The sequence below is a fragment of the Apodemus sylvaticus genome, chromosome 8, assembly GCF_947179515.1.
Source record: "Apodemus sylvaticus chromosome 8, mApoSyl1.1, whole genome shotgun sequence".
In the NCBI taxonomy this organism is placed as follows: domain Eukaryota; kingdom Metazoa; phylum Chordata; class Mammalia; order Rodentia; family Muridae; genus Apodemus; species Apodemus sylvaticus.
In genome coordinates, this window is record NC_067479.1 from 91,041,974 (window position 1) to 91,052,538 (window position 10,565).

Below are 10,565 nucleotides of genomic sequence, written 5' to 3' on the forward strand. Positions count from 1 at the left end.
TCCTAGGTTTGAATTCTAGCTGTTTATGGGTTAGAGATATATTAGCATTTTATCCATTTTGTGTTTTCAGCCTAATGTAAACTCCTTAGTATTCTGTTCATAAATGTTAGCTTATTCTGCTGTGAAGTAATACTTAAAATATTGTGTGACTTTCCAATACTGAGCAATAGTATTTTTTTTTTAGACTTTATTCTTAGGTAAGTCTATATTTAAATATATTTATTAGCTCATTTATCCGTCTTATTTCTGGTTTTCTTTGGTATTTAACAGGTACCTGGCTTGGTGACTTTAAAGAAGCTCCCATGTGTTAGTTTTGCTGGTGTTGATAGTCTGGATGATGTTAAAAATCATACATACAATGAGTTATTTGTATCTGGTGGCTTTATTGTGTCTGATGAATCAATTCTAAATCTAGAGGTTGTCACGATTGGTAAGAATAAGTATATTATTTTCAGCATGTGATTCCTGGGATATGGTTGCCATAGGTTTTCTTGGAAAATTAAGAATATAAGATTAGAAAATGTATTACTTATTGTCCCATTCGTGGGGAACTGGCTTATTTCTGTATTTTCCTGAGCCTTTGCTACCTCACAGTTCTCTGTTCTATCTTACATATAAATGCTTTCATATAAATCTGAGCTGTACTACCTGCCATGGTACTTGAATTCCTCTGGTAGTGGTATTGATACTGGGTTGTTTGTAGCTGTTATAATTAAGTTTCCCCTCAGAGCAAGATAAGTTTATGGTAAATAGGAAAATAGATAGGTCTATATAAATACAAGCACTTTTTCTAAAAATATTTAATACTAACTTTAAAAACTGAATTTCATTGCCTCTAACAGAGAGCCTTAAAAATTTTTTGATATTCCTTGAAGAACTTAGTACTCCAGAGGGGAAATGGCAATGGAAAATCCACTGTAAATTCCAGAAGAAACTAAAGGAACTGGGCAGGTAAGAAAGCATTGAATAATTGTTGATTTTTAACACTGTGCTCATACAACTATTTTTCCTTTCCCTAAATTTGTGGATTATGAAATTTTCACATGTCAACAGGTAATAAATGGGTATAATACTGAATTATTCCATTCTCTTTAAGAAGTAATATTCTTGTTGACAGATAATTTGGTGAAGTTCGCATATAGTTAGAATTGCTTGTGATCTGAATAATAACATGGATTAGAACTTTTTCTACTTTTTTTTATGGTGTTAGACTGGCAACATGTACTATGAGCTACAATTTCAAGCCTTTTAAAAATATATCAATTGATTCTTTGATTTTATATATACACACACACACACACACACACAAACACAATGTATTTTAGTTATATCCACTCCTCACCCAGCTCTTCCCAGGGCCTTCCTCCCCCCTATCATATTCAAGATCATGTCTTCTTTTTTTTTTTTTTGTCCCCCGCCCCCCACTAGAACATAGTATCCTACCAAGGCTAACATTTAGTTCAAGAAAATTGATACTTCCTACAAGACCCATCAGCTGCCAGTTGTTCCTTACCTAGGGATGGAGCCTCCTAAGTATCTTTCCCACCTGTGCTGTAATTTTGACTGCCTTGATTTTGTGTAAGTTTTGGGTAAGCAACTCTAGTTGTTGTACATTCTTGAGTGCAACAGACCTGTTAAAGTCTAAAATACAGTTTTCCCACAGCATAGCATAACAGCTGGCTCTTAGGATATTTCTGCTCCCTGCTTTACATAGTTCTCTGAGTCTCGGGGAGAAGGGTTGTGTTATAGATGACATTTTAAAAACTAATATATATCTGTTATCCAAATTAGACCCTATTCCAATTAAGTACTTTAGATAACTTACTAAATAAGGATTGATCTCAACCTCATGAGATTTAGAATTAGAACACTGAATTTTTTTGTTTAGTTTTGGTTTTTTTGTTTGTTTGGTTTGGTTTTTTTGTCGAGACGGGGTTTCTCTGTATAGCCCTGGCTGTCCTGGAACTCAATTATGTAGATCAGGCTGGCCTCGAACTCAGAAATCCGCCTGCCTCTGCCTCCCAGAGTGCTGGGATTACAGGTGTGTGCTGCTAGAACACCCAGCTAGAACACTGATTTATATGTATGTATGTTTGATTGATTTCTAATATGTCTGGAAATAACTTCCTTGGAGTACTAGTTACAAAGGTCCACAAACCTTTGTATGGGAAGTTCGGTAAGCTATACCTGGTTAGTAGGTCTGTCTTTATAATTAACTATATTAAATTTTTATCAGCTAAAATTTCCTAAGTCATAGAATTTTCTTTTTGTGTGTGGAGCATGCATATGTGAAATAGACTGAACCTGTTCATGCAGAGGCCAGAGCAGGACGCCATTCTCTTTCTTTCCATGGTAACTGACTTACACAGGACCTGTTCCTGGAACAAAAGCTACCCTGGCAGCTGGCTAGGGAGTTCTCATGAGCTGTCCATCTCCCCTTTGCTGGGATCGTAGACACATCCAGCTGTGTGGGTGCTGGGGATGTGAATCTGGGCCTCATGTTCTTACTCACTGGGCCAGTTTTTAAGTCCCCAATTCTTTTTGTAAGTTAATTTTTTCCTGTGAGATAGACCTCTTGCTGTATAATTCCAGCCAGCTGCTCTCTACTTTGTAGACCAAGCTAGCCTCCAAGTTATGGGCAATCCTTCTGCCTCTGCTTCCAAAGTGCTGCATACGCATATATCACCAAAACTGGTTCTAGATCAAAGGTTTTTCATTGCCATTAATACCTATTGACATTCTGTGACAGTCTTCAGGAAATTCAGGGTTAGATAATTCCAGTGTTCAGTTGTGTATAGCCTTTTGAATGCTGGAATTAAAAAAGTACACCATACCTATTACTGTACATCCTATGAAACAAGGAAAAGGCAAGTGTTGACTTCATATATGCTATAGAATATAACACCAAGACCCAAAGGTTTATATTTTCTGCAGACTTAGTAATGTGACCCACATCTTCCTTTATGTACAATTAATACCTTTTAAGTATTACAAATAACTTAAAAGCCATGTGTTGTTAGGAAGAGTTATACTCTATTTGTACTTGAGACAGTATAGCTCAAGTCATATAATTATAGACCTATGCCACTGTGCCCAACTTTTTTTTTTGTTCTTTTATGTCCTTAAAGTTTAAAATTAATAAAACTAATTTGTTTAGTAAATAGAATGACTGGTTCAGGTTTTAGCCTGAGTTGCAAGACACTCTTTTTAAGAGTTTTTTTTTTAAAACTTGCTTATCAGATGCACAGTTCCCATTTTCCTTCTCCTCTAACCAACATTCTTACACCAAACAGTAAATTAAACAGCTTTTAATGGTTGTTAATTAAGAAAAAAATTGCCAGTATTCAGGTTCTGAACTCTGCTTACTCTCACAGAATGAACACAAAAGCTCTGAGTCTGCTGACTCTTCTGAATGTGTATCAGAAGAAACATCTGGTTGAGATTTTGTCTTACCACAGTTGTGATTCACAAACTCGAAATGCTCCAGAAATGGACTGCCTCATTAGGCTTCAGGCTCAGAACATACAGCAGCGACACATAGTCTTTCTAACAGGTAGGAGCATGCTCTTGCTGATATAGGAAAGGGGCTGGAGTGTATGTTAAACTTGTGACTTAAGTTTGAGCCTATGGTGGAAAAGATTTTGTTGAGAGCGGGTATCAGTTTATGTACATCTTTTTTTTTCATTTAGAGAAAAATATCAAGATGGTTTCCAATTATACAGATAATGGAATTGTAGTTGCAACTGCTAAAGAATTTATGCAAAACTTTACAAGTCTTGTGGGCTATCACAACTCAATCACAGAAGAAAATCTTCCACCGCTGCTTGGTGCTAACGAGAATCTTGAGTCGCAGTCAGGTAACTTTTCAGTAGTTTTCATTTTCTTTAGGTGAGGCAGAATGAGGATTTTTTTTTTAATCCAATAATGAAATATGTATTGAAACCATTTATCTACAGTGACATCACTATACAACTTAGTATGTATAAGATCTGCTCATTTATTATACCATAGTTAGTACAGGTTGTTTGTTATTATCTATACTGTGGACAGCATATACTTATATTAAACTTTATTGTTGCTGTTGGCTGTCAGTTTTTCTTAAGCCAGATAGAGGGATTGTTGGGCTACAAAGGTCTTTAGATGTATGTGCTAGTTTAATATCTTAAGTATTGAGAATATCTTACCTTCAGTCTTCTGTGAGATGGCCTCTGCTTGGTTCCATACTTTAAAATAAAAGCTGTTCTTAAATTATTCTTGGTGAAAAGCAGAGATTACTAAGGATTCAGTAGAGCTAACCAGTTTAGTAATTCAGTGCAGCTACATGTCAGAAGTTTTATTTTATATTTGTCTTATGAAATACTGAATTACCGTATAACTTTAGATGCTGTTTTGACATTAACCCCTTTGGAGCTGGGAGTTGGGATTTCCCAACATTAAACGTGAACACATTTCGCAGAAGCTTTTAGCATCGGATTATCTGGACACTCACACCTAGTGTGAGTGTTGTGACTAAGTGACCTTGTGGCAGAAGACCAAGCTTTAAGGGATTGTGGACTTTGCAGATCCTGACGCACTATATTGTGTGAGTAGTGTATAATTAATAACTAAACAAATTGTGTATTACAATAGAGAAGGGCTTTTTGTTTTTTAAATGTAGCTCTTTTAGAAAACGATGAAAAGGATGAAGAGGATATGTCTCTGGATTCAGGGGATGAAATCTCACATATAGAAGTATTCAGCAATGTTCATTCAGAAATATTGACGAGAGAGACCAAAGGATCAAGTGGAACAGATCAAAAAAAGAATATTCAAATTGAATTGCAGTCATCTCTTGATGTGCAAAACAGTTTATTAGAAGATAAGACTTATTTAATTGATTGTGAAGAGAGAGCTCCTATTGATAGAGTATGCTCTGAAGGAGAGAACAGCAATTCAGCAGAACAAGATTCGTATAGCGACTTTCAGGCTTACCAAAATCAATTAAAAATGTCCCATCAGTTTAGTCATTTTAATGTTCTCACGCATCAGACATTTCTGGGAACACCATATGCCCTTTCATCAACTCAATCTCAAGGAAATGAAAATTACTTTTTATCTGCTTACAAAAACTTGGATACAGAGAAATCTCCATTAAGTTAAGGATGTGTTCAAAGAGAAAGTACAGTAATTAAAAAAAAAATAGGTTGTTGTGGACTTTTTTCAGTTTCTTAAAAGTGAATTGATGATTTATAAACAAGTTTCTTGGCTTTTCTGAAATTTTTTCTTTCCTGTTTATTTAAATCATGATGGCCTATAACATTTGAAGCATCTGAAAATTGAAAAATTTTTTTGACATTGTAATCAGATTATCTCATGTTAGCACCTTTCAGTTTTACATTTGTTACCTGTACTTGGGCTTCAAATTGAAGTCTTTTATATGTAAAATTTGATGTTTATAAAAGAATGGTAAATAGTAATGACTTCCTTTAATGTCAGATGATAACTAATTTTGCTGAAATGTCAACTATTTATTTTGATTAAAGCTTTTGTATAGTGTTTTTACATAGGTGTAAGACAGCAGTGTAAATATTTAGAGGGTTTGGCTCAGTATCTCAAGCTATACCCGACTGCATTTTAGGTAGTAAACCTATGTACATAATACTTAGTAGCAATTTCTCAGTCTTTTGGTTTAGCTATGAAAAAATTGGCTTCACTTAAATTTTGGTCAACTTTTTGAGATCTTTGATAAATACTATTTTGTGTGATCCTTTAGTTAAATGAACTTTTAAAAATACGGCTTCTGTTTTCAGTAGTATTGGGTAATTTAGAACAGATCTTGAAGTGGTTTTAATTAGTACTAGGTGGTACTTTAAATGCTATACTAAATGTATATGATACTAATGCTAACTTCAAAATTGTGAAAACTAGAATCTCCACTTTAATATGATGAAAACCAAATTTACAGAAGAGAAAACCAGAGTAAAATGAATTTGTATTATTTCAATGTGTGTTAATAGTACTTTTCATGCCCTAAAAGAACAAACGAGCAATGCTGTTTAACAGGTCAGGAATCTCCAGATTCTATTGTGGTAAGTAGAAAGTGCTTTTATAACCTAATACGACAGATTTTTCTTTTTTTGTTGTAACTATAAATTTTTTTTTATTGTACTTAGAAGAAAATACGTCATTTCACTACATAATGTGAAGTTTTTCATTGGGTGCTTGAAAAATGCTGTTGCGTGGTGAGCATATTTAAAATGAAGAACTAAAATTATCTTCTTGGTTTGCAGTTAAGGGTATGAGATTCGTTTCCAACTCCTTTTGTTTCTGGAGAAGACCCTGCAATCACATTGATATTTTAGTGAAGGTATATAACCAACAAATATTTTCTCTTTCATATTCCTTCTAATCCATGATACAAAATATTATTAAACTCAGGATAGAATTGTTATTAGATATAGCTTAAGTTTCTTTCTTTCTTTCTTTCTTTCTTTCTTTCTTTCTTTCTTTCTTTCTTTCTTTCTTTCTTTCTTTCTTTCTTTCTTTCTTTCTTTCTTTCTTTCTTTCTTTCCTTCCTTCCTTCCTTCCTTCCTTCCTTCCTTCCTTCCTTCCCCTTTTCCTTTCTTTCCTTTTCTTTCTTTTCTTTTTTTCTTTTTTTAAAGTATTTTTGAATTCTTGTAATGAACCTTCTCATTTGGGTGTTGTCTAGCTAGAACATTTTCTACTATGAAAACGACAGGGATGATATTCTTTTTGGTTTACCACAATTGGATTTCTAAATGAAATCTATTCTTAAGTGCTCTTAAGATCATGAGAAGACATAGTAACACAGTAAATGTCTTAACATTCCCAGTGTTTATCTTGGCTCTGCTGATGAAGTAAAGCAGCTTGCTCCTTTGTATGAGTCTTGAGCTCAAGCTAGCTACATGTGAGCAGAGGGAGCTCTTAAAGGACACAAGTCTGAGCAGGGCTGGTTTTCTAGCTTTAGGAAGGCTGGGTAATAAAGGGTAAGCAACACAAAAGCCAAATTTCCCCCAAATACAGTGTAATAATAGCCCCAGGATAGGTTTCTGCACATTACCAGGTTTTATTTTTGCCTGTGTAAAAGGTAGTAAAAGCTTATGCAAAAAGTCTAGGAAGGAAGTCACATGTATAGCTTCATTCTTTGAACAGATCTATTCTGTTCTTAAACTTAAAAAAAAATGGACCATATTGGTTAAAATTCATCAATGCATAATTGTATATTTGTTTCTTGGTTTTAGCACTTTATTGTGTTTTGATGTTTAAATGTACATATTTTTAAATAAAAGTTGTCTTAATATGCAAACTGTCTCAGGATTTTGATTCTCAGGACTATTATATGTAGTCTAGACTGGGATCCTCCTGCTTCCCAAATGTTGATTATGTGGGTGAAAATGGTAATTTGAAAGCAAATTCAAGGAAAAAGGTTCTTTTGATTTCTGTTCAAGGTTAATATATAGGAATTGAAAAAAAAAAACTTATAAACTGGGCTGCAAACACTGTCACCATATAAAGAGATCAAATATCTAAAAACAGTTACTTGGTGAAGAGCACATACCTGTCTTAGTTCTGAAAGCCCCTTAAGGATAGCTTGCTGTCGGTCCCTGTTTTTCACCAATTTAGGATTAAGAAGTGGATCCCTGATATGGTCAGAGTCAAATAGTTCTTGTTCTCGGGCACAGTCTGAAGGACAGATAAGTTTTTACAATAGTCAAATACATTACTAGGACTTAGTTAAAGCATAGACTAATATTGAAGCAAATTCAGGGTTGGGAGGTCATTCAGGTTTATTACTTGCTTATAACTTAACTTACCATGAGATTTTTGATATTGGTTGTCCTGGGTTGATGGCCTAGACAAGGGTGCATCTGGATCAAGGTAATAGATCTCATTTGTTCGAACATAGGGTATAAAATGGGATGGCTCAGATATCTCATCTGATAATTTAGTACGACCATCTCCTAAGGTCAAAGTCTCTTTTTCATAGTCACTGTTTTTTAGTGGTAATTGTAATACATTACTCTGAGTTTGTTGAGTTCTGCTTTTTACTGCTGGTGATGTCTGAAACCTATTAAAAAACAAACTTTAGTAAGAAATTGCATGTTTAAAGCTGGAGTCACAGATGGTTGTGAAGCCACCATGTGGGTGTTGACAACTGAACTCAGGTCCTCTGTAAGAGCAACTAGTGCTCTTGACTACTGAGCCATCTTTCTGGCCTCTAGAAACTGCATCTTTAAACATAACTGATCACATTGCAGCCCATTCTAGATGTGTATGGTCTACCTTAAAGGAATACTATTTAGCAGTCTAAGGTTTATAACTTCATAAAGTAGGACAATAGAATGCATTGTTGTATATACACATACTCCAATGGGAGTTAGATTCTAAGAGTCATCAATGTTGGGTGGGTTCAACTTCATTTTCTTTATGATATATCATAAAGTGATGCCTGTGCTATATGAACTAAAGTTACTGTTTGAGACAGTCTCAAACTATCTGCACAAAGATAAAGAATAAAAAAAATTGACTGGTCTAAACTTTCCATGTAATTAACTGGATTTTTTTTTCTTTTATCATTTTTTTTTACCAGTCTATTTCCCTATCTGATTTATCCAAGATGACTATTCCAGCTAAAAGTCACCCTCTATAACCTTTACCCAATCAATGAACGCCATACCTCTTTCCTATTACTGCCTTCATCTTGCTTATGGAGCTGTCACCCACATTCTGAGCAGATATTTTGTATCCCACACAGCAGCATTAAGTAGCTAAGGAAGTAATACACATACCTTTCTTTACTAACTGAAGGAGTTTTCAGAGGTTCTTCTACCTTAAAGATGAATAGTACAAGCAAAAACAGAGTAAGTAACATTTTCACAGTCCCCACATACCTAAAACATTATTTGTGTGTGTGCATGCATATGTACAGTGTGTACACGGAAGTCAGAAGACAACTTAGAGGAGTTGTTTCTGTCCTAGTGACTCAGGTCATTAGGCTCTGTGGTAGGCACCCTCACTGGCATATCACCAACTTCTCAGACATACTCAAATAATATGAGCATATCTAAATAAGAGACACTGTATAAGATGAAGTATAGTCCCAGGATCAGGCCAGGTATTATTCTTTCTAGTAATATATGAGTTTTATTTTAATAAAATAACAGTATCCTCATTAACTCACAAAATGTCATGCAGTTCCTTAAGGAAGGCACTCAAACCTCCTGACCAATTAGGGTGGCCGCTCTGGAGCTTCGCTTGGGTGGTGGTGTTTTCTAAGACAGGGTCTCTAGAACTTCCCTTGTAGACCAGGCTGGCTTCAAACTCCCTAGTAGCCTCCCGACTGCTGGGATTAAAGACTTGCCCCCACTACACCTAGCTCTTTTTAGGGGTTTATACTTTGACTACTACATTTTTTTATTTGTCTACCACCCCCTTAAACAAAGGCTTTAAAATTCTTTGAGGATTCATGTATCCTTCTGCCTATATTTAATCCTTTCATCATCTATTTCTTGATCTCCTTTCTAAATTTTATACTATACTTCCACATTTGCATCTTGTAAGCTAGGATGTATCCTCATATAAGTGAGAATCTCATCTTTTGGGTTTTTTGTTTTACCTCAACATACTTTTCAGATCCACCAATTTCCCTACAAATTTTATGACTTCAGGTTTTTTTGTTGTTGTTTGGGTTTTTTGTTTCTTTGAGACAGGGTTGATTTCATTTTTCTTATGTCTTAAGTATATTTCATTTTATATATGTGTGATGTTTTCATATGCACTTGAGTAAAGAAAGCACTTATCTGCATTTAATTTTTTTGTTTTTTTTTGGCTTTTGGGGCTACACAGTCTCTGATGCAGCTAGCTCAAGCACAGACTATACAACATGCACAGTTCATACAATAAGCATGGCTGTCTACCTCTGACATAGTTTTCTATAACTTACTTTAGATGATCCATGGCCTTCTGAAAACATGGATTTTGGTAATTGCTTTGAATTTAGAAACACTGAAATAAAAGAACCTTACCTTTTTGATAAGATGCAACCTGCTCTCTGACTCAGTTTCTTGATGAGATGAAGCGTGAACATCTGGTGAAGTGCCTCTATTTTGGGAGAGATTCTCAGGATTGTTTCTCTCCACTAAGTGAAGCAGCTCCATCTGCCTTCTTACCTTTTTTTCTTCTTTCTCCTTCTGGAGATGTGCTGGGTACTTTGCTGATGCAGGAATGTACCTTTTGAGAGGCTTATTTATATTCCAAGCAGGCTTCTTAGGACATTTCTTCGTGAGTTTTGTTTGTTTCTCTGTTCTTCTATTATGATTACACTGGCCATTATACCAGCTGTTTTCTTTGTCTAAATTAGTGCCTTTATCCATACTTAGTTCTTGCTTCTCTTTTCTAATGCCAATCTGTCCACTGAAATCTGCAGAAATTTCTGGAGAAGAAAAGTTTCTAATGCCCCTCTCTGTTACTGATCCACAGTGTGGTAGCACATCATTGAAAATTCCTAAATGTACATCATCTAAATAAAAATTACAAATGATTAATTTTAAAAACATGGTAAATTA

General features: G+C 34.9%; 2 protein-coding genes across 8 annotated transcripts in view; one reads left to right on the forward strand and one right to left on the reverse strand.

Moving 5' to 3' along the window:
- Window positions 1-5,140, forward strand: part of Tasor (transcription activation suppressor) — a 45,675-nt gene extending 40,535 nt beyond the window's left edge. For 2 of the 4 annotated variants that reach the window (XM_052189956.1, XM_052189957.1), the window contains 5 exons: window positions 271-430; window positions 843-951; window positions 3,375-3,553; window positions 3,690-3,857; window positions 4,658-5,140. In XM_052189956.1, coding sequence (XP_052045916.1) covers window positions 271-430; window positions 843-951; window positions 3,375-3,553; window positions 3,690-3,857; window positions 4,658-5,139 — 1,098 coding nt within the window. In that variant the 3' untranslated portion in view covers window position 5,140. Of the gene's footprint in view, window positions 1-270; window positions 431-842; window positions 952-3,374; window positions 3,554-3,689; window positions 3,858-4,381 lie in introns of all 4 variants that reach the window. The other 2 variants (XM_052189958.1, XM_052189959.1) reach the window with 1 other exon arrangement.
- Window positions 5,141-6,221: 1,081 nt separating this feature from the next.
- The window catches only part of Ccdc66 (coiled-coil domain containing 66), a 28,763-nt gene continuing 24,419 nt past the window's right edge, over window positions 6,222-10,565 (reverse strand). For 3 of the 4 annotated variants that reach the window (XM_052189961.1, XM_052189963.1, XM_052189964.1), the window contains 5 exons: window positions 10,026-10,519; window positions 8,790-8,830; window positions 7,815-8,068; window positions 7,559-7,683; window positions 6,222-6,318 (listed from right to left, as the gene is read on the reverse strand). In XM_052189961.1, the coding sequence (XP_052045921.1) occupies window positions 6,232-6,318; window positions 7,559-7,683; window positions 7,815-8,068; window positions 8,790-8,830; window positions 10,026-10,519 (1,001 nt within the window). In that variant the 3' untranslated portion in view covers window positions 6,222-6,231. The remainder of the gene's footprint in view (window positions 6,319-7,558; window positions 7,684-7,814; window positions 8,069-8,789; window positions 8,831-10,025; window positions 10,520-10,565) is intronic. The other variant, XM_052189962.1, reaches the window with a different exon arrangement.